The sequence below is a fragment of the Galendromus occidentalis genome, unplaced genomic scaffold, assembly GCF_000255335.2.
Source record: "Galendromus occidentalis unplaced genomic scaffold, Mocc_1.1 scf7180000077183, whole genome shotgun sequence".
In the NCBI taxonomy this organism is placed as follows: domain Eukaryota; kingdom Metazoa; phylum Arthropoda; class Arachnida; order Mesostigmata; family Phytoseiidae; genus Galendromus; species Galendromus occidentalis.
In genome coordinates this window covers 432,877-454,699 of record NW_003805171.1, presented here as the reverse complement: position 1 = coordinate 454,699, position 21,823 = coordinate 432,877, and the positions used below count along the sequence as shown (strand labels likewise).

At 51.5% G+C, this 21,823-nt stretch overlaps 4 protein-coding genes across 4 annotated transcripts; 2 read left to right on the top strand and 2 right to left on the bottom strand.

Annotated features, from left to right (window-relative positions):
* Nucleotides 1-19: 19 nt before the first annotated feature.
* MED19 (mediator complex subunit 19) lies at nucleotides 20-1,736 on the bottom strand. The gene is made up of 4 exons (XM_003741476.2): nucleotides 1,372-1,736; nucleotides 896-1,090; nucleotides 587-690; nucleotides 20-483 (listed from the first exon to the last, which is right to left on the bottom strand). Exons 1-4 carry the CDS (start codon nucleotides 1,490-1,492, stop codon nucleotides 79-81), a joined length of 825 nt encoding a protein of 274 aa, XP_003741524.1. The 5' UTR covers nucleotides 1,493-1,736; the 3' UTR covers nucleotides 20-78.
* An 818-nt stretch (nucleotides 1,737-2,554) lies between these two features.
* Nucleotides 2,555-4,232, top strand: Aos1 (SUMO1 activating enzyme subunit 1). The gene is made up of 4 exons (XM_003741475.2): nucleotides 2,555-2,690; nucleotides 2,805-2,970; nucleotides 3,103-3,218; nucleotides 3,337-4,232. Exons 2-4 carry the CDS (start codon nucleotides 2,841-2,843, stop codon nucleotides 4,072-4,074), a joined length of 984 nt encoding a protein of 327 aa, XP_003741523.1. The 5' UTR covers nucleotides 2,555-2,690; nucleotides 2,805-2,840; the 3' UTR covers nucleotides 4,075-4,232.
* On the bottom strand, nucleotides 4,220-6,298 carry LOC100904849 (uncharacterized). Its single transcript, XM_003741474.1, has 5 exons — nucleotides 6,118-6,298; nucleotides 5,422-5,605; nucleotides 4,989-5,326; nucleotides 4,745-4,880; nucleotides 4,220-4,624 (listed from the first exon to the last, which is right to left on the bottom strand). The coding sequence occupies exons 2-5, from the start codon at nucleotides 5,595-5,597 to the stop codon at nucleotides 4,318-4,320; spliced, it is 957 nt and encodes a 318-aa protein (XP_003741522.1). The 5' UTR covers nucleotides 5,598-5,605; nucleotides 6,118-6,298; the 3' UTR covers nucleotides 4,220-4,317.
* Nucleotides 6,299-8,687: 2,389 nt separating this feature from the next.
* On the top strand, nucleotides 8,688-21,056 carry GrlHz (Gustatory receptor-like Holozoa). Its single transcript, XM_003741511.1, has 8 exons — nucleotides 8,688-8,870; nucleotides 9,081-9,187; nucleotides 9,939-10,103; nucleotides 10,450-10,694; nucleotides 14,496-14,661; nucleotides 15,806-16,004; nucleotides 20,147-20,388; nucleotides 20,706-21,056. Exons 1-8 carry the CDS (start codon nucleotides 8,867-8,869, stop codon nucleotides 21,054-21,056), a joined length of 1,479 nt encoding a protein of 492 aa, XP_003741559.1. The 5' UTR covers nucleotides 8,688-8,866.
* The last annotated feature ends 767 nt before the right edge of the window (nucleotides 21,057-21,823 follow it).

Here is a 21,823-nt window from a genome sequence, read left to right as displayed (position 1 = left end):
GAGGAGGAGACGGACATAACGATATTCATTTATTCATAATTCCTTCCGACTCGTATTGATTCCTTACCTAGAATTGAACTATTGGATCTGCATCGAAGTCGCAGATGGCGCTAAAGGCGTAGTCGGTGCGCCGGGCTCGGGACTGTGACGTTTCTTCTTTTTCTTATCTTTTTTACGCTTTTTCTTCTCTTCGTCGTGTTTCTTCGGTTTCTTGTGCTTCTTCTCCGCTTCGGAACCGAAGGGTCCTTCGGGGCCGGCTGCCAGCGTGATCATTGCAGGTCCTCCTACACCGCCTCCGAGTGTGGATGTCTCGTTTCCGGGAGTGTCGGCTTTGTGCTTCTTATGCTTCTTCTTTTTTAGAGCTTGGAAATTGACCGTTCTATATTGATCTGGCAGCGGACCGGGATGAAGCCGGAAACCGGCTAATTGAGCGCCGCTCAATAGCGTGAGTTCTTTACCACCCACGGGGGGCTGCTGTATAACCTGAAAGAATTCGATGGTTCAAGCAAGACTGGTTTGAGGGAAAGGAGGGTGATCATCAAGAATTAGTAATTCCTTAGAAGGAGTTCGAGGGTTGCAGGCGAACCTTTCTGAGTGAGGAATCGCCCGTGCCGTCAGCCGATACAGGTATATTGATGTTCCCGGGTAAAGATGGTAAGAAGGCTGACAACTTGTCTTTGACTTTGCGACCTAGAAGTGTGAGTTCTTCGTCAGAGAGGATGCTCGAGCAGCGAAAAAGAGACAAGCACATTACTTAGTTGGACGCGCCGATCAAGTCTCGTTATTCATTTCAACTCACTGGTAGCTGAGATAGAAAGGGAAATTCACAAGTCACTTCGAGCAATGGACAAAACGAATAGACCTCACGGTGGTTGGGCGGGCGATGAATACTGACCTATGAATTTGTTGAATGTGTGTTCGAGGTTATAATGAAGCATCATGTTCGTGGCTCCCGTCAGCACTGGCTCAGTTTTAATGTTATCTTTCAATAGATAAAAAGGACCTGAGTGGGAAGAGTGTACGATCGCAGGCGTCGACCGAAGGGATATTGTGGTCTTCAATGTCCCCGTTGTGTCGGGCCTCGATACAACTGAATTGTAAATAGTCTCCGGTTAGGTTCCATTTCCTCACTGCGGAGTGCGTTCGCCTTCGGAGGTCGCTGGTCGTCTATCCGTCGCAGAGTGATTTACAACATGAAGCCCGCGGTCGACATGGGAGCCGAGTGACCTCCGAAGTCACGCGGCGCCTTTGAGATCAATCGACAGGGTATCATTTGCATGCAAAAGTCTCCCCCACGACGGAAAACTTCGATCAGAGCCGCCACTCTTCGTCAAGTTTGCGTAAAGCAAAGTCTCGATTGCCTGAACTCACCTGGAGATCTGCCTCCTGCTCGAGGAGAAGAGTTTTCGCCCGGTCTTCTGGGGGAGTATTCGCCAGGTCTCCGACCGTCGTACATATTTGGATATATTTCGTCTAAACTGTTCGCAAACATTTTGTCCGAACGTCAAAAATCTACACTCCCGAGTCACCTCACAATCACGTCCGTGTGGCTGTAACTAGACCTGGACTTCGTCTAGAACGACTGTACGGCCCAACGCCGTTCTGTTTGGGGGGCGGCAGCGGATACTCGAGGAAGCGTACGAATATACGTATGTTTAGTCTAATGGAGAACCATACAAGAAGAAGAAGGGGGTTTGTTGAACAGAAGCGGAATATTCTATGCTGATGATGATGATGATTGTGGGAGAGTGTAGGCAATGATGTCGTTGATCTTCACTGGCCGCTCGATCGCAGCCGGGCGGTCCATATACTTCTCCTGTTCCGACTCCCGTGATTATTCCGTCTCACTTAAATCTGTGACGGAATCCGTTCACCTTCGCCCAGGGAGCTATTTTTCCCGAATGAGCCTGGAATGACTCGCAAAATTTAGGAAAATGCGCGAGTCCGGACCCTTGGAAACGGATGAGTCCTGGCTTCTGACTGCAAATTAGTTCTTTCAGGGAAAGGACTCACCATCTCCTCGATGGTTCGAGCGGAGATAACAGCGAGTCACTTTACTAATGGTGAGCGTCTTCGGTACTCTATGTTTCTGAGAACTCGAGTCGCAGCTGTGAACTTCCTGGCCGTGAAGACCGAGGATGAGATGGCAGTATTTTCAGGCCGACTTCATTGAATCATCATTTCTCATAAAGGACTTCAAATAAGGAATTCAGTCTGATAAGGAGAGAACTGGGCTCACGCGATAGGGTAGTGAGATTTTCGCGATTCTCCTCTCCGCGAGCAGGATTCACCGCCCGCAACGGGACTCCACCTGTTTCAGAGGCATTTGGGTTACAGGTGTGAGGTGCGAGGTTGGAGAATTCTTGTCATCTGAAATGTTGACGAGCATGGGCAAACAGTGCCCATCCCTTCCATCCTCATCCTCGCGATCCATCCCGAGTCAGCGCAACTAAGAACCTGCCCGCTGATAAACGTTGGGGAGAGATGTGTGTTGTGAAGTCTCGCTCTCCTCGAGACAACAACATGAGGTCGCGGAATTGTTTCGAAAACTCAGTCGCGTTCCGCGTCAATGAGACAGGATCCTCTATGGAGAGACCTATGGCCGGTCGGAATTCATCGTATCCCGTCATATCCCTGATCAAGTGAGACGCTTACAGTCCATATTCCGTGCTCAGTACCTTTGCGACTCCGTGAGTTGAATGTGCGAGGGGATCACCGAGAAGGACAGGAACAACAGTCCACCGTTCGCGCCCGAGCTCGGCGGTCAGCACCATCAGTTGAGCCGGTCTTTTTCCTTCTGTTAGTGAACTACCGGCCGCTTCTCCCGTCACTTGATCAGGATGAAGCGAAACGTATCGGAAACGATCGAGGAGCTGACCGACGAAGAAAGAAAATTGTACGATCGACAAATTCGACTCTGGGGTCTGGAGGCCCAAAGACGACTGAACAAGTTCAGAGTTTGTGTCGCCGGTAAGATGGATACTAAATACTCTGAGAATAAGAATCTCCGTACTCCCACCTGGGAGCGCAGTGAAACAAGTCCGGGGACTGACCCTGATCTGAGTTTTTAGGAATAATCTGATGGGTTCCGATATTTTCCAGGAATGACCGGCCTGGGCGCCGAAGTGGCGAAAAATGTGATTTTGGCGGGAGTGGCCCAAGTGACGTTGATGGATCACAAGGAAGTCCTAGAGAATGACTTCAGATCTCAGTTTATGGTATGCGCTCCAAGTATGCTGATACACAATAATCATGCCGCCCTCCGGGCGCGCCGCCAGAGATTCTCGGATTTGGATGCTCTCGAGTATTGTGTAATGATCTTTTGCTTTCTCTTAGGTGAAACCGCAGGACCTCGGCAAGAATCGAGCTTCCGCCTCCTTGAGCTATGCGCGTCGTCTGAACCCGATGGTGAAAACGGAGGCCTTGGAGGAAGACATCCTGGAGAAAGACGACAGTGCTTTCCTAAAACAATTCGATATGCTTGTGGTTTGCGACATGATACCACTGAAGCGCGCCTTCGACCTTGACGACCGCTGTCGCAAAAACAACGTCAAGCTCATCTTTGGGCATGTTCTCGCCGGAATGGGTTTCTTCATCAGCGATCTCATGAATTTCGATTTCGTCGGTGAAGTGATCAATCACTTGAAAGATGGCAAACAAGTCAAGAACGAACCCATGAACCGTCTTTATCCTCCTATGAGAGAAATTATGAACGTGCGATACGTGAACAAGAGATCCGGTGCCGCACTCACGAAACGTACTAACAAATGCGTACTCCAGCTGTATCTACTTCTCGAGTTCTATAAAGAAACAGCAGACTCCATACCAACGAAGGAGGACCTGGAGAACTTGCTCCCGAAAGTTGCCGAGAGACTCGGAGCTCCGGAAGAACGATTCGAGATCGATTTATTGGACGAAATTCTCAGCCACGAGCCGGGACCTGTCGCTGCCACTGTAGGCGGCGTACTCGGCCAGGAAGTTGTGAAGGTTGCATCTCAGAATTGTGTTCCATTCCACAATTCCTTCGTTTTCGACGTGGATACTTGTCAGGGTGTCGTCGAACTACTCAAATGAATCCGAGAGCTCGGGAGTATGCAGCCGCTCCATGAGAGCAGCCGTGAACCATTCTTGTTCTATTCCCTCATAATCCTTCCGTTACCAGAGCACAACATGATCCTCGCAAGAAAGTGAAAAATAAGCCTTTGAATGATTATCCAAATATATATTCGTCTCGATATCCGCGTGACAGACTGCTGCTTTCACTCTTTAAAAAAAATTGTGTACAAAACCCAAGGGATGGCCAAACTCGGCTGACCATTAGCCTTTCAAGAGTTCATCCAGAGCTTTATCTCGATCACTATTGTGCAGTTTGAGCGCAACTGCAATGTCACCTTTCGGGAATCCCAAGTCGGTCAACTGGGCCATGTTTTTCAAAAACTCGCGCGACTTATCGAGATCGTGTGACATAAATTGTAGAGCTTGGCTGACATCGGGCGCCTCGAAACCTTCGCCGACGAGTTTTTCGAGTAAACACAGATGGTCCACAACCTTGCCCTTGTCGTCGCCCAAGTCCATGACAGCGAGCGCAACGCGCGAGGCTGGGAATCCCATCGAACAAATTTCCCTGAAATTGAGCGGAGAAGATATTTTTGAGCTACTGGATTCCGCTCCAGGATTTCTTCCTGGCTCCTCTTTCCGAAAACTCCGGAATTCTCCATACTGTCGAGAGCTCAGGTTCCCTCACCTCGCTACGGCTTGGTGTTTCTTCGAGAGATCTTTGAAGGGATCGGTGGGACTCGGCGCGGGGACCGCGGCCTGCGCTCCATTAAGGTTATGATAATGGTGCGGGGAGCCCGAGGGAGCTGAGGAATGCGCTTGACCTGCAATGTATGTGATTATACAGGAATAGTGGCCGGACTGATATTTTAGGAAAAGACATCCGGGTTCCGATCGCGATCAGAAAGAACTAAACGGACTCGCGATCTCACCTATTTTCTTCAACTGCTCCCCGTCGAATAGATTCTTCATGGAGCTCAGCTCGCTCGTCACCCTTGGCTTGCTCTCGAGGTCGGACGCGGAAACTTTCACTCCGCCGAATATCGAGTGGAGTTCTTCGAGATCATTAATCGTCTGCAGTTCGACTTGATCGAAAGGACTGAAAGCCTCCGGTTCGAACTCCGTGATGCTTATAGTCGTGGGCGGCGTGGGCGGTGAAGTTCCTTCTGGACTGGCAGAGCTTGAGGGTTGAGACGGTGTCAGTGTTGTGAATTCGCCTACGGGAGCAGCCGTCGTTGGTCTGAGCGCCTCGAGTTTCGCCTGACTTTCCCTGTAAGATCGACAGGGGGTGACTTTCGTTCTGAGAATCACACGGATGTTCAAGCGTCTCGCCACGAATTCTTTTCTTTAATTCCACGGACTCACCTCAGATTCTGAGCTTCTTGCAGCACTCGATGCTCGAGGGAGAAATCGTAGTCTTGCTCGAGGCTGGCCGGGAGATCAGTTTTGAGGAAATGTGAAGGTACCGTGATTGCTTTCGGGGGTCTCAGAGTGATTTTCACCGGTACCCCGTCCAACGGATGGCACTCTCGACGCATCATGGCGCCACCTGCAAATGATAAAGATTCCGTTCTCATCGAATTCCTGGCGGAGGGAAGAATTCATCCAACTGCTCTCCTTGTGGGCCTCTTGGGTAAGATTCCGACACGGGCCATCGGAGTTTTGAGTCTGACTCGAATTCTCCTCGATTGGCGTCGGTCGGACAATATTCTCGCCGCAACCTGTAGTCGAATTCCCCAACGATATTCGCGGACGAAAGCCGAGTCGGAGCGCTCCTCTATTCTCAGGTCAGAGGCTCGTGGGGGAACTGCATTCAAGCGCTGATCGGACTGATCACGGAATGACTCACCTATCCGTAGCAAAATCTTCTCATGAAATCGGAGACAAACCTGGGACATAGAATGTTGGTGGGGGAAGGGGTCTTTTTGTCCGGAAGAATTCGGCGGGTCGACTCATGATTCGTTTGAAATCTACGCCTCTCCGTCGCTCTTCCACCGGAGCTTTCATCTTAAGTTCTTCTCCTTTCATGCCACACTTTCCAGCTCCATAAGGAAAACTCACTTTTGAAGGAGATAACCGATGACCTCAAGACCGTCTACTGTGAACCTCGATCCGGCTTGACCATAAGCGGAACCAGATAGTGGTTTCCGAAAGATGATTCCGACTCTCAGCTGTTCGTTCTCCCCAACTGCTCGTGAAGTTAAGTGTTGTCTTTAGGAAGAAGGGACCTCCGTTCGCTGTTGTGTAAGCAACGGAGCAGCAGACAGAGCAGACGACGTTCTGTGGCGCGCGCGGCTCGCTGCTGACTCCCCCAACAAGTAGGGCGGAGAGTGAAGAGGATGAAGATCTTGCCTCTAACGCTCTCTCCTGCGAGGAATGGTCCGAGGATTGGGGCAAACGAAATCTCATAGATCCGATCGGCAATCACTTGACGTTTGCACAGTGAGTTTGTGGCGTGAAGAGCCCGAAACTCCCATTGGTTCTCGAAACGACGCCTCGCCGACGTTTTCAGGAGGGATATCAATCTCCCTGTCAGGGGTGCTACTCGCTTCTTGCTGACCAGAAGGAGCCGCTCCGTGTTATTCTCGCCATGAAGGTAGTGGGCTATACATCTCTGGACTATTCACTGCGGGTATTTTCTCGCTTGGGGGAGGTCACAGCAGATGCAGTGAAGACGAAGTAGGCAATGTTTCCGCGTGATACGGGGAGTTCACTCGTATTTGAAGACCTCTAACCGCGTCGCAGAGGAATTCGCCGAAGGTTTTTTTTTCCGAAACATTCCGGAGGCCGGTGAAGTTCATGGTGTGATTCTGTCATGGCGAGATCTGACGTCATTCACGGAGTATCTTCGAGAAACGAGAAGTAAATATTCCGGAACGTGCTCCGAGTCTTCAATGTTGAGAATGGCGGAATGTCCGAGCTCGCCACCTTACAGGCAGTCGGGGGCCATAATCTCGAGATGAAATGGAAGGGTCGTACATAGGGTCCCCCGGGCGAGCCGACACGAAGGTGGGCCACTCGTCTTGGGTCGCTTTTTGGTGGCTCCGGATGAATTGTCTATTCATCTGACGGACTTCGCGCGTTCCACGATGGGTCGGGGCTCGAGGAAGCTCTCTTGCCTAGAGTTCTCTCGAGAAATCCGGGAGGAAGCATCCTCTGTGAGGCGGAATGGGAGGGGGCGAAGAAGGTTGAATATGGACCCGCATATTGCAGAGAGCCGTTCATCCCTGTTGGAGTCGCCGAAGGTGTGTACGCAAGGCCGAAGGTCTGTTCGGAAGGCCGTAGGTCATGGAAGATCTGAAGCAGGATGCCCTCATGATGAATGTTTGAAAACCAACACGAGAACCGAGAAGAGAGGAATGTGTGAGATTCCTAACTCGAAAACACCTCGCTCCTCCGGGTCGAGATATGCGCCCGGTGAAGCGATTCGATTCCGGGATGTTTCTCGCTTTCAACGAGACGTCGACCATCAGGAGCGCCTTCTATTCACCTGGGCTCGCACACTCCGCTCACGGTCATTGAAATCCGACCTGTCGGGACAATTGAGCTCTCTCACCTCAAGCTGGTTCTATACTTTCGTATTGTTCTTGACACTCTCGCAATCTCTGAAGGATAAGCGCGAGAGAAGGGACACGGAAAGCGAACTTCATGAAAAAGATTCCGGAGCCGGAAGCCCGACCGGGAGGCGAGCTCCGAACCATCGTCCCGGCCAGCGACTCGCGTAGGCGCGGGGCGAGCAAGGGCGGCTTCGGAGTATTGTTGGAGTATCTTTTTCGCCGGGTCTTCTCGCTCGTTGCTCCCGAACTCCCCATCATCATCATCATCATCATCATAGGATAGGCTCTCTTGAAGCCAAATACTCCGCAGCGAGGTCAACTGGCCAACTTTGGTTGCATGCATAATTTTCTGAAACTTCCCGGGCTAACAAAAGACTTCATCACCAAGAAACGCGGCGCTAGCCCGGGGGAGGCGGCTAGTCGGTCGGCGAGTCCGACGCAGCTTCGTTCTCGGAATGTCCCCGAGTGAATCAGGAGACTAACGATTCTGGGTCGAGAGGTTTGTTGCAGTCTTGATATTTTGAAGGTAACGCTCACTCGCGATCGATGCTCCTCGACATCCTCTGAAAATCATACGTCCCGGACGAAAGTTCTCGGAATGAATATTTTCCGCTCCGAGAAGGCATCTTCTTCTGTTTCCCATCGTTCCGAGGTACTCGGAATCTAAGACCGTGGGGCCAGGCTGTTTCCGACGAGCGATTTCCTCTTTCGAGATGGACCTGCGAGGTCATCAGAAGACCATCTGTTTCTCACGTCCATAAGTTAGACAACACGTGGGTAGCTCAAGCACATCAAGAGTGGAAACAGAGTCTCTCCTGATATCAGCTGATTCGAACATGTGGAGGAAACGTCTTGTGGGAACGAAAAAGACGAAACTAGGAGGCGTCGCATCGCGTGGGATGTGACTCTTATTCAAATAGGTGAGACGCTTCGTGAATTTTCAGAACTCTCGGGGCTGTCCAGACTCACGAAGGTCAGTGGGATTGTCGCGTGGATCTATTCACGCTGCCGGTTCCATCTACTCGATGAGATAGACCTTGATCCTTTAAGTCGGGAGCGCTGAGTTCGTAGCGAGCGGGGTAAACGGACACAGAAACTTGAGCCTTCCTGTTCACCTTCGGAACATTGATGCGATTGTGCGCTGTGAAGCCATCACGAACGTTGAGCAGTAGATAATGACCGTGTCTGCTTTTCCCGGGGGACTTTTTACGGAGTAAATAGTGGCTGCTCGTGCATGGAAGGATCACTCGCTGATGGGTATTGTCTCGTTCCGAATGGAGCTAGTGGAAAAAAACACCGATGAGAGGGACATCCCCATTGAGCGTCGAGGAACTAGCATCTCCGCAAACTAGCATTATTGTGTGTCCCCTCACTATACCTGTTGAGGATATTCGGTGGGGGAGGTCGGTATTCTGTAGTCGCCGCATGCCTCCTCTGGATCTGAGAGCCTCTTTTCCCCTTAACTAGACGGAAATCGACCTGAATTGAGCTCCACTCCTCGCACAGTGAAGTTCATTGAACTGGGTCAGATGGAAGATGTCAACGGAGAATACGATCGATCGTACACGACCGAAGTGAGTATCGCCACCAATAATCGTAACCTTTGGATCAGTCCGGGACGGTGCGCCGCTGTACCGTGCGCGTAGCGCTCGCTCGCGGCTCCCGGGAGATATTTTTGATGTAATCTCAATAAGAGAGCGCTCCCCATAGTTTCTAATATCTCGCCCCACTGGAGCCATTATTGATCCAAGTCATTGCTGCGCTCCCCGGGAAAGGAAATCGAATCCCGCCCGAGTCCATTGTGACTTCTGACCCATCAGCGAATGGGTGGAGGCCACCAAGTTGTGAAGACCCATACCCTAAAAATGACACTGATTTGAGCGGAGCGGGATCAAGAAGCTTCCGGACATTGATTTAATCGATTCCAATGGTGGTAAGTTCTGCGTTGCGACCGGCCTCCGGGAGAGAAACCCGGTATAGAACACGTGAATTAGAAACGGTTTGATCCTTCTGTCCTTTAAATTAGACTACGTAGTCAGTGGAGCCATTCGAACCAATTCCGCTATCGATGACTGAGGAGCGCATGAGATGTCAGTTCTCACAGACATATCGTCTCGGGTACTGAAGTTGTATGTACGGATTGATGAATGAACAGACGTGCCATATAACGGGTTCGCCAGCGATGGCTATCTCCACGTCCATATGAGTTTTACGATGTTCGAATTTCGGTTTCGAATCGCTCGCGCCGGAAGCGGTCTGAGAAGGATTTCGCCGAGGTGAAGAGCTCCGGATGAGTCCTCACCGAAGTTCTCTACCTGTTTCCAGGACAGAACTCCACCGCTCGTCAGTGACGAGTTCATACAAATCGAGCAAACACGGGAGATTAGCGACCTGCAGAGACTGGAGGAGGAATACACGCACTCATCGTCCAATTCGTATATACGGTATGGACCGCATCTCGTGCATCAGATACCCCAGCAGTACGACCATGTGAGTAGGCACACAGTTTCTGATGATTGTTCTGAGCTCTTTGTGAAGCCTCTCGTGAAACATGAATGCTTCAATGCGCGTCATTCATGGCAACAGCGTCTTTTCCCTCGGGTGCCGGGCGAACTGCTCGACGCCGATATCGACAAACTGCGCGAACATCAATCGAGCATGTCAACGATTTTGAAAGAAGCTCTCGCTAAAAACTGTCTTCTGAGATACAGAGTGTTTGATGGTCTCACGACAAAAAAACTCACTCAGTCCGTGACAGGGCGGGAAGGAACTGCTCGAAGGATGGATATCAGGAGAGCGTTGGAAATCGAGATAAAAAAAACGAATCACGTTGCAGGTATCCACTTCGGTTGTTCTTCGTTTCTGTAGGACGAGGGTCCTTCGCTCGTACTATCGTCTGCTTTCGGCTGTGGGCTGGAGACCTGTTTTGAATGAAACAAATGCTAACGGCGGATCAGGTGCGGCTTTTATGCGCCGCCTGCTGAACGTACTCTATTCGCTAACAGCAATGATCTTCATCGTGGCGGGTCACGTTCTGGCCTACATCACCGTCTACCGGAGGGACTCCATGGACAACACAAGGTCAGGCTCGCGCACTAATTTACAACAGCTGCTCGTTCTCGACCACGCTCACCCCATGATTTCATATATTGTTATTGTTCCGTTTGTTTCGATCTATCTATTCATCATCAGAGCAAAAACGTACGCCCTTCCGGCTATCAGGCGCTGCATCAGAGCCCCCTTTTGGGCTCGGTGTGTTCACTTCACGAAGTGGCCTCGACCCATTGTAAAATTAGATGCAGGGCTGATCGAGTGCCGAAAAAATGAGCCATATCAGAATGTCGACGCCCGATGAAGAGGGGAGGGCGACTGCATGGGGTCGAGCTCCGGGAAATCGGTCTTCCGGAGACCCGGAGGAGATTCGAGAGGCGGGTATACTAAAGTCTGATTCCTGCTGGGGAAGCAGGTATCGGAATCAAGTTGATAATCCCGTCGGTACGATTATTTGCGAACAAGATCCCCCTAGGAGCGATTTGATGGAAGTCCCCAGAGAAACATGATCACCTGAGCTATTCTATTTTCGACATTGAGGTCCACGGTAAGCTTCCTCGTGCTGTTGTGCCAATACTCGATGGAGTCGATTAATGAACGGACACAAATGAGCTATGGAATAGTTCCTACTCATTTTTACTCGACACATATCAGAGTGGCATGCAGCCTCTAGGGCGGCCGCCGCGGCGATAATCCCACATTCCTCAGTCAGAACGGATGCTGATGATAATCTGCTCCTCAACATCTATCGACGAAATCCGAGGCCCAAGCTTGAGGAGCAGCCTCGGATACTCCAAAATCAGAAGAAACTCGCATGGGCCCTCCAATTGATGAGAAGCTATGATTTTAATGATCTGCGTCTCCAGAAATGTTTCTGTCGAGAATCGGAGCATTCCATTAGCACCAGGGACGCGCTTACCGAAGGTCGTGACGTTCCGATTATTAGACCTGGACCTCTTCCGCAAGAGGTATCTCAGAATGCACATACAAGTTTCGGCCAGATTCGAACGCTATTCTCGAAGAATTCCGCGTCTGAGTGAATGCCTGGGACCGGATTAGGCCTCAACCCAAACTCGGAAGCTACGTGAAGAGAATTTCCCAAACTTCACCGAAGAGAGACTATTTTGAATTTGCTCCGGATTTCGGGAGCTCCCTCCGATCTCACTCCGCGGATGGGCCTCGGCTGCCATGCTCCCTCCGCGATTTGTTGTTCTCGGGTGGCGGATAAGTGACTGCGTGAATGCTACGCGTTGAGCGTATCTCAGGATAAGTCTACGAAGACCAAACCCGTTTGAGGATTGTCTCTTGAGGGAGTTCTCCAAGTCCAGGAGAGGTTCTGGAGCGAAATATACATATTGACGGACGTATGTTCCCTTCAGGCTCCTGGGTGCAGCTTGATGACCGTGGAGGAACACCACATTGCCTTGCAATCGACAACTGAAATCCAACCGTACAGAGTTGATAAGCATAATTCTGGAGCTCCACGGCAGAAAAAAAGGCGCCGACCCCCCAGAGGGATCAGGTTGTACAAGGAGCGCAAGGGTTGCAAACTGACTCGAGCACGTGCTTGAGATATCCATTGCTGATCCCCACTTGTTCCGAGGCGTCGTCAATTGGTGATATGCAGTATTCTGTTGCCACGCAGTCTGTGCGCCTCCGCGACGTTTGGTGACGGCTGAGCAGCGTAAATCATGGATGATCTCGATTCATCGAGACCTGTGCCGCTCCTATGACTGAATGCAGCGGTAACCTCCGCTAAGATCTAAGCGGGAACCCTCGACATGAGATGCAGAATTCAGGGATGCGGGAGTAGACGGATCTTTTGTGAAGAAAATTGGCTGAGAACTCAATGTTCCGCCTCACTCTATCTCCCTGATGGTGCAAATTAGTCGTCCGTGAGCGGTCATTCGAATCGTCATCTGGGTGAGTCGAGACAGTACGTTGGGTTCAACTCCGAGGATCGAGTGGTCTCCACGCGTTTCTTCTCGAATCGCTGGAGGAGTGCCCGAACAGGGTAACCTGAACCCTGCTCATGGACAGTGCTGTGCGCCGTGTCCAGGACGCCGCACGCGGCGCCAAAGACTCAGTGCTTAAGCGACATGGCGCGCCGCAGCGCTTCAGCATTGATTCCATGGGACTTGCAGAACTCGGCGCGGCGCACCGCTCTGCTCATGGACCCGTTTTCGCGTAAGCTGTCCCAAAACTCCAGGAATCGAGGGACACTCATGTCAGGGACGCAAAAGTTACACGTGGCTCAGTATGATGCAGGCGTCCGAACGAATAGATTGCCCAGCCAAATGGGTACGAAGCTCACCGGTCAAGTCGGATCTCCATGGAGGAATAATTTTAGAGTGTTAAAACTTCACTTCGAGAGTTCGGTACTGAAGGACATGCGATTAAGCGGTCACGGGAAGCCAGTAGGATTCTCATCCACGTTGATTTACTTTTTCGAAGCATCAACCGAGACTTCTGTTCAGGACGCAAAATTCGGTTGTCCCGTTCCGAGTGTGGGGTCAGACAGCTCTCGCCGGATCCATCACGTCGACGATTGATTCAGGGTCAGGGGAGCTCCCAAGGAGGAGGTCAACTCGCTCGAAAGTCCCAACTCTCGCTGGTTATCGTAAGGTCATCGAACGCATCGCTGAGATCCGGCAACTCAGAGTCAAATGATCGCTTAGGCTCTCACCTACGCCCTCACGCGAGAGCTACTCAGAAATTCTGATCATCTCATATCTAAGGCTTAAGTCAGGACAAAGAGACGATGGAATCGATTGAGATGCTCAATCTTATACATATGTTCGGACGATCGTAAGCTCAAGCATACTTTTGACACTTGCTTAGCGCAAGCGCTTCCGAGCTGATTGCTCTATGGGTGACCCGAGGTTGGTCGGCCAGCGAGGTCAGTATTTGATATCCTTGTGATAATAATCGGCGAGGTTTCATGGATTTCTGGCGGTACTGCGTGTAGCCTCTTTGCCTCCTGATTCGCGTAAGCTCTCGGAGCCTCGCTTAGTCTCCTCCGACGTGCGCCCTCAAGAGCGTAGGAAAATCAGCGCGATGAGAGCTTGACGCCGTCCGGAGGCCGGACCCAATCGGTCGGATATGAGCAAGTATGCGATGAAGAGGTCGACGGCCACGGCCGCTGCCTAGGTATTGTTTGATAAACGAGGAGACTAATAGTAACGTTAGTTCGCCGCTTGCTCGGCTGCCTGTTGCGCGATAAGCATCTGGCTCTCATTGAGTGGACCGCGCTCAGCGAGGAACGTCGTCTGGGGACGCATCAATAATTTAGGCGTTTCTCTTGTTCCTCCGGAGCAAACATCCGCCATGCACTGACTGAGTACGAGAGAGTGAACGAACAGGCTGGAACAGCTTGCCAATAATGTCATTCGTTGAATGGCGGCCTCGATGTGCTTCGAGTCGAAAGAAAACAAATTACGATCGGATCAGCGAATTGTCGAGAGCCGTTGCCCGATTGAATCTTGTTGCGGCGTTCTCGATTTGGCTCTAGTCGGATGTCTTCTTCTGATGGCGTCCGGCCCTTGATGACGACTTCCGATCAGAGCCTTCCATGTCTTGCCTCATTCGGGAAGAAATGCCCTCACACGGAAAAATTCTTGGCACGGAATTCTCATTCAATGATGAGAACTTGTGGGCAAATTAGAATCGACGAGACTTGAAAACGGGATGGGGAGACGAGGATTCTCAGATCACCCATCCGGGAATGATGTTCTTTCTTTCGAATATAGAGGAGGGTGATCGTACGAGGGAAAACAGCAAGGTACACGCCCCTGACCTGAAATATTTCCGACGAAGGATTCGCTTTTCCAGATGTATCGGTTTTCACTCGAAATACACGGAGCGGCCTGGAGGCTGCTCGCTTTATATATTTTCGGTTTATATCCTCCCCGGAGTGCTGCACACGACGGCTTACGCGGCGATGCTCTTCCAGATGAGAAGTCAAGACAGTGAAGAATTCACTGCGCTCGTCGAGAGGGTGAGTGTCTCTCCATTAATTTCCAATTGGAGAAATTGAGTTTCTCCCTTGAGCCAGACGCCCTGAGCGCGATGCACCCGCCCTGGAGTCGGACTCGAGTCGGTCAGACAGTCGTTGAGCTGCTCTCGCGAAAGTCATCATGAGTCGTGCTCGAAGCCTGCCTGTTTGCGTGGACGGAAGCTCTCGGCGAAGCCATCAAGACTCCCGTCGTTTTCGGTTCTTCTCCGATATCCCGTCTATGTATATGGCTCGTGTATATCACGCGGCTCTTACACACACGGGCACATGCGATGCTATTTCTCCGCCGTGTATCTCACCGGCGTCGTCGACGATGCGTGGAAATGACACCCGCCTCATCCTGCTGCGGTCATAGTGCGACCTCGATAAGGAAAGGAACTATTTACTGGATGTGCAACTCCTGAGAGCCTTGTTTATCAGTCGCAGGAACCCACGATGCGACTGGTGGCAACCCGAAGATTCGCCTGTTGAGCCTCGGCTTCCCCCTCTCCCCCCGCTAATTAGTGACCGCAGAAGATCATCGTTAACTCCCTCGAGCGCTCCAAGCCGGCTCCTTGAAAGCGGTAGCTCGGAAATTATTCGCGTCCAGGTACAAAGTCTCTCTCTCTCGAGAATTCTGTTTCCAGGACCATATGAGCACGAGAGGCTGTGAATCGATTCACCATCTTGACAATAGTTTACACGGTATGTTCCGTGAAAAGCATTCGATGAGGCCTCGGTATTCGGGAAGGGGGAGGGGCGTCTCGAGCCGCGAGCGAAAAGTGATAATCTGCGGGTAAAGACGCCTCTTTGATCGCGGAAAGCTGCTCAAGGAATGGGGAACATTGATGCGGAAGGAGCTTCGAGCCCCGTGAGGTCCCGGACCCCTCTGCTCGTTAAGCTGCTTCGTGCCGCCTCACACTCGGGGATGAAACTGCGATCTCGATGAGGCCACGAGAATTCGCTCTCTTGGCTTGGAACGGCTTGGAGTTGCGATTAGAGAAATATGCGCTGCTCTCGCCTTCATCGAGAGAAATTGAGCTGGAGCTCACTCTCGTGTGTCCGCTTGCTCTACGGTCCATGGGTCTGCTAACTCGTGATATCGTGGAGTCGCAATCGATTTTCTCAGAATCTCCTTGCGTTGCAGGTGTTCCTCCAAACCACTTCGGTGTGGCAGATCGCCCGCCGGAAGATCCAGGAGCGGTTGAGGGCTGTTTACATCGCGGGAGGCTTATGGATCCTGTTGGCCATAACGGGGAACGTGATTAATTTGTATTATAGATTGAAAAGTAGGCGAATCAGTTGCACGATGGATGACTACCCGATCATCGCGAGTCTCGTGCTCGGTGAGTTTCTGTTCGGCTATCCCGAACTTCTACGACGAACGTCGGCTCCGAATCACAGCCTCTCCGACTTATATGTAATAAGTGCAGGGCTAGCGCAGCTTCCATTTTCGATCGCAGGTGGGTTGAGGGGTGCGGAGATCTCATTTTGCTCATTGGCTGGAAGCCTGATCATTCGCTTATTCCCTCCGAGCGCTCTCGTGCTCGGAGCTGCGAAGCGTGACTGGGAACCGTAAACGGAATGAGCGCATGGGCTAGATCAGCCTCCACCGACGATGTGATCCACGATTTTAACCTTGCGACATGGCCTTGACGACCTGTGATCAACTTATACGGCGTAGGTTGGTCGCGCAGACGACGGAGAAGGAGCTCCTCCGAGGGACGAAAAGCTTCGATTGAGATCACGTACAGAAATGAGTGTTCCTTTGGACGACACATTCGGAGCATGCCCCTTCGAATTAATGTTTCATTTCGCCGGACAGCTCGTTTCCTCAAGGCCGAGGATCCGACTGCCAGAGGCAGAGCTTCTTCGAGGCCACAAATTATGGATCCCGATCCCAGGTCTCTTCTCGTCGATGGAACCGTGTGACGCTTCGCATTTACCCCGCTGAGAGAGCAATGAATATGCCGACTGGATTGAATTCGCTTGTTGACTTGATCTCATTCCTCGACGAGGAATTCCGGAATTCCCGATAGTTCCTGAATCCGATTGGCTGCGCGTGGGCCACTCGCTGGAGGGTCACGAGTCGATGAAATCGAATTGTGCCCTCAATAGGGGGTAGGAATTGCGATTTGAAATTCCGAACGTGACCGGAGACACTGTGTTTGCACTGAGGATGCGGAAAAATCGTTCTACCTGGTCATCGATTTCTAACATGGCGGAGGAACGCTCCGTTTTCTCTCGTTTGATCTCGCTTCCCGCAAACGGAGCGACTTCGAGCATCCGGACCAGCGCCAGCATGAGCCTCTCCCTCACCTCCCAGAGCTTTTAGCAGTTCACTTCGGTCGTGTGCATCGGGAAATTTTCTCCCTGGGCTCCGAGACGGAGCTTCCAGACCTTGAGTCCGTCCGAAGTCGATCGAGGTCCAGGCGGACGCCCTAGAAGAGTCGCCATAGGGAATGAGCGGCTTCGGCTCTGAGGCCGATCGCTAGTACATATGAGTTAGACGTCGGCGAGCGTCCGAACCGTTCCGGAGTGAGGCGAACGCATTAGAGTGGTCCGAACGGCTATTCGCAGAGCGCTCCAGCGTCGGCTTCATTGTGAGAACTCCCCAGGGCCGAGTTCGAAGAGAGCGTCACTGATTCGGTCTTCCGAGAACAAGAGATCAAGCATCCATTGAGGGATGAGTGATTCGATTAGAAATCGTATCAGAAGCGAGAATATGACAAGAAAGAGGATTCTGTCACTCGGGAAAGGTCTTCTCTTTTATTTGTCATATAATTGAGAGAGGAGAAAATCTTCGACTTGAAATTTTCAAATTTCATTTATGCGGTCCGTCTTGACTAGGCTGACGACGTCAAATCGGGATGACAACTGTGGAGATTCTGTTAGTAGTAGCCGTAGCCTCGATGGCCGTATCCGCCGCTTCCTCCTCCTCCTCCACCACCTCCTCCTCCTCCACCGCCGCTTCCTCCATAGCCGCCGTAGCCTCGATGACCGTATCCTCGATAACCATATCCTCCTCCTCCACCACCACCACCACCACCACCACCTCCTCCACCACCGCCGCTTCCGCCGTATCCTCCGTAGCCGCGATGTCCGTATCCTCGTGACCGTACCCTCCGTAGCCACCTCCTCCGCCACCTCCTCCTCCTCCTCCGCCGCCGCCACCTCCTCCTCCGCCACCGCCGCTGCCACCGTAGCCCCGATAGCCGTATCCTCTATGACCGTAGCCTCCGCCGCCACCGCCGCCGCCGCCGCCTCCACTACCTCCGCCTCCACCTCCGCCGTATCTTCCGTAATGCCCGTAGTGGCTGGCCGTAGCGAACGCTGCGCAAGCCACAGCCACGGCGAATATGAAACAAGCTCTCATGTTTTTTCTGAGACTCGCCGCAGTTGCTGCTTCTGACCGAAACGCGCGTTCATTTTATAGCTCCCCGCTCGCTCAGCCGGCCACGACTCGAATGGGAAAAAGCCTCTTGAAGAAGCAAACCACGAGTCCACCCGTTCGCGACAAATAGTAGAACAACAGAAGCATCCAGAAACCACCGTGTGCCAAAAAACCATTCGCCAGACACCAACGACAAAACCAGAGCGAATCATTCAAGCAATGCCTGCGAACAAAACCCGGTACTTTATTTTGGCACGCAGCCACCCGAAAATAGAAGTGAACTTCAACTCCGAAGGGCAAATTCGATCATTTTTCCCTCTCGCGACCTCAGCGCGGGTCAAGCGTTCCCATTTCCGTCGAGTTGTCGGGAAGAAGATTTCGATAGGGATCAAGATGTTTCTACCGACCCTCCTCCTGATGACTCGCGCTGAGATTTCGCCAAACATTCAATCAGAGAATCGATCTCCTTCTTCACGCAGTGTTCGACACGAATGCCGCGGAGATAAGTAGAAACAGAACTTGTTTGAAAAATCGAGTTCCAAGGACGGACATGCGGAGTGCTTTCCCAGGGATATCGGCTGCCGAGATTTGGCGCGTCCCCCCGCAGATGAGCCCTCCAGCCGAATATCCGATCGGGCCCGGGACGACCGTAGAGTTCTGCAATAATTACAGTGGCTCTGCCGACTCAGCAACCTGCCGCTTGCCTGTGAAATGGCATACACAGAATTCGTCCGTCGGGGGTCAGATCAAACGTCGCAGGCGGTCAGAGAGGCAGACAGGGACGCATCATCAGTCCCGAAGTCGATTGAGTCTGAGCTACGATTGCTCGTACTGTCTATTGTCTTTTTCCCCCTTCCTGCGATTCTCAACTGCGATATACTATCCCGTATTGAAGGATGTTCTCGCATCGATCAAGTTTACAAGGGGATCGAGAGGTAGCGAGAGGTAGAACATCAGTCAGGCGGAGAACGTTCGAGACGTATCAGGCGAACATAAATTCGAGGTCCCGAGAAGCCTGATAAATGCTTCACACTGACAAAAAGCGATGATCCTCTAGTCTCCTCGTGTCGTATGTTCAAATCCGCCACTAACGACGCGGAGTCATAAGGCTCTCCTACACGTCGCGCAGGTCGGCAAACCATTTAGAGCGATCTCTCTGCTCTCAAAGGTGAAGGATGACCCCAAAGAGTTACCCTAGAAGATGTCTGGACTCGACCTGTACTATCGTTTTAGCTTTTCCCATGACTGAGCATTCTTTTTTGGAATCCTATGGGAGCTTCCTAGCTGGGCCGTCGGCGAGTGGCATACTCGGAGCGAGATTGACGATACCACATTCTAAGCGAAGTGATTAGACAGCGGTCCATGCGGTGAATTCCACAAGAGCGAGGTGTCGGTATTCATTCCATGGTGACATGTGTACATATTCTGGCAAGAAATCAGTTCTCGATTCAGTAACTTTCTGGAACTTCGAAACAAACTCTCTAGACGATAAATTCTTCAATGGTTCTCACTCCGGCAGCTTACTTGGCGGCGATTGAGCCTTTTCCTCGTGAACAATGCCCCGGTCAAGGCCATCGGGAACGAGAGAACCCACCCTCAAGAGCAGGAGTTTATTGGTTTGCCATGATCTCGAGCATGGGAGAGAGCAGCGACGCGACGGCGCGGGAATAAGCGAACAACGGAGATGCGAAACTTCAATGAACAGACAAATTCAATCTCAACCCTAGGTGGTGGGGATCCTTGCCCGCAGAGGCGTCTCCTCTTAACGAGGACTTCGTCGAATGCCTGATGGGCATGCCGATTTCCGATCGTTAGATGAATGCCCCTAGATCCTGGCGATCATCGACCTTATGTTAGATCTCACGTGTCGGGGGTCCACAAAGGATGCGCCCTCGGAATCCCGCGCATGATCGAAACTCATTGATTGAAAGCGATGGGCGTAGATTGCTGTCTTTCCAAGAATATCCTTCGGGTGAAAGATGTGGAGGTCGCCCTGTGAGGGTCAAGAAACTGCAGACAATCGGTATCCGGCACCGATAACCACAGGAGGTTGAGATAATATTTTTCTTCTGATCGCTTGTCATAATACCGCAGGACTGCTTATGCACGACGTGGTTTCGATGAGCGTGGCAGCCGCATACACAATACACTGTCAATTGGCGTTGGTTTACGTGCAGAACCTACAGCAGCTGGTCAGAGATGGGAAAATCTCGTTATTGGCCTTCTACAAAGGAGTGAGCGAAGCCACATGCACGATACGCCAAGTGAACGGACTCCAATCCACGGCCGTCTTCCTGCAGACAATCTGGCTACTCATACGAACCGGGGCTTCAATGGTGAGTTGCCGCACGTACGATTTTCACGTATACACGCTCACATTTCTACTGTGATCAGGATCTCCGGGCACTCTTGCCTTGGGAACGCAGGTGTTCCCGCGGCTCCGCTCACACATCAGGCGAACCTTCCCATCGACTATGAATTTTTTGTGGAGGCGCGAGTGTGTCTGATCCGTAATCGAGTTCACGTCTGAGAGGATTCTCTCCGAATTCTCTCGGATTACCTACCCAGGATTGGAAATTCCTTCGACTCGGAGACGATTTCCCCGTCGATTGCATATCCTTCACTGATTCTGAACTTCTCCGCGATGTTTCAGGTGGGCTTTGTACAGTCGATCGACTCGAACAACTTTTTCCGATTGATCGTCGCTTCGATATCTACGTTGGTATGGGGCGCGCTGCTGATCATACCCCTCGGACAGGCGGCGAGACTCACCGAGGCATGTAAAGGAGTGAAAAATCTCGGTCGAGAACTTCGTGCTCGGCCGCTCGTGTATCAGGAAACGTCGCCCCAAGAACTCGACTCGTTGGTGATTTTCACGTCGAGTTTCGACCTCACATCGGAGCTCTGCTCAATCCGAATCACCAAGGAAAGACTCACCGTTTGCTGTCTTTTTTTCGCCGTGGGCGTCTATGGGAGCGCTCATTTCGACCTGTTGCATTTCTAGAATTAGATCCGAGCGGTCCCGGTCGAAGGTCCCCGGAATTGGTCCCTCGATCGGTGACTTCCCCGACAACCGATGAATGGCATATGGAATGACGAGCTGAGGTGTGCGGCTCTTATTCAAAAAAGTCCGAAGAACGATTTTGCTCTCATATTTTTCTCTCTGGACGCTGGAGCCTCGAAGCAACAACCTCGCTTTGAATCAAACCCTTATAAGAGTCGAGTCTAAATAAAGTTTCACACTTTTAAGGCGCATCGTTTCATGCCCACATTTTTTTAGAATCATCCATTCGAGAATCGATAGAAGCAGCCGCGAGTTGGAATCTATGGACTACACTCCAAATAAAGCTCACGGCAGAAAGGCGAATTCAAGCTCCGCTTCAAAGAGCCTAGAAATGGTTTTCTTGAAACAGTTCAACTTGGCATCGTCTGCAGAGGGGCTCCCTCGAGAGGAACAATATCACTCATACACAAATCGAAAAGAAGGCGGTGCTCGGTAGAACAGAAGACGCTCCTCCAAGAAGCCATGGACCGTACTTTCGATGGCGAACGAGCTATACACTACAGTTGCCAACAACGCGGTACATTCGACTCCTTCTTCCCGCAAGAACTCGTCTGATGAGAGATTCTTACACTGTCTTCCGTTTGATATCGCGATGAGATGACTTGCGCGTCGCTCTTCGGACGTTGAGAGAATGTTTGGCTCGATTGTCAGATGCGGCTCGAAGTTCGCCTTGATTCCGATATGCTTAAAACAGAAATCTGATTTGA

Coding starts and splice junctions, on each gene's coding strand:
- Aos1 (XM_003741475.2), top strand. CDS start 2,841: ATGAAGCGAAACGTATCGGAAACGATCGAGGAGCTGACCGACGAAGAA. Junction 2,971..3,102: donor GTTCAGAGTTTGTGTCGCCG/GTAAGATGGATA, acceptor GATATTTTCCAG/GAATGACCGGCCTGGGCGCC. Junction 3,219..3,336: donor ACTTCAGATCTCAGTTTATG/GTATGCGCTCCA, acceptor GCTTTCTCTTAG/GTGAAACCGCAGGACCTCGG.
- MED19 (XM_003741476.2), bottom strand. CDS start 1,492: ATGTTTGCGAACAGTTTAGACGAAATATATCCAAATATGTACGACGGT. Junction 691..895: donor CACATTCAACAAATTCATAG/GTCAGTATTCAT, acceptor TCACACTTCTAG/GTCGCAAAGTCAAAGACAAG. Junction 484..586: donor GCGATTCCTCACTCAGAAAG/GTTCGCCTGCAA, acceptor GAATTCTTTCAG/GTTATACAGCAGCCCCCCGT.
- LOC100904849 (XM_003741474.1), bottom strand. CDS start 5,597: ATGATGCGTCGAGAGTGCCATCCGTTGGACGGGGTACCGGTGAAAATC. Junction 5,327..5,421: donor CAAGAAGCTCAGAATCTGAG/GTGAGTCCGTGG, acceptor TCGATCTTACAG/GGAAAGTCAGGCGAAACTCG. Junction 4,881..4,988: donor GGAGCAGTTGAAGAAAATAG/GTGAGATCGCGA, acceptor CATACATTGCAG/GTCAAGCGCATTCCTCAGCT.
- GrlHz (XM_003741511.1), top strand. Junction 9,188..9,938: donor ATCGATCGTACACGACCGAA/GTGAGTATCGCC, acceptor ACCTGTTTCCAG/GACAGAACTCCACCGCTCGT. Junction 16,005..20,146: donor CATCGCGAGTCTCGTGCTCG/GTGAGTTTCTGT, acceptor ATAATACCGCAG/GACTGCTTATGCACGACGTG.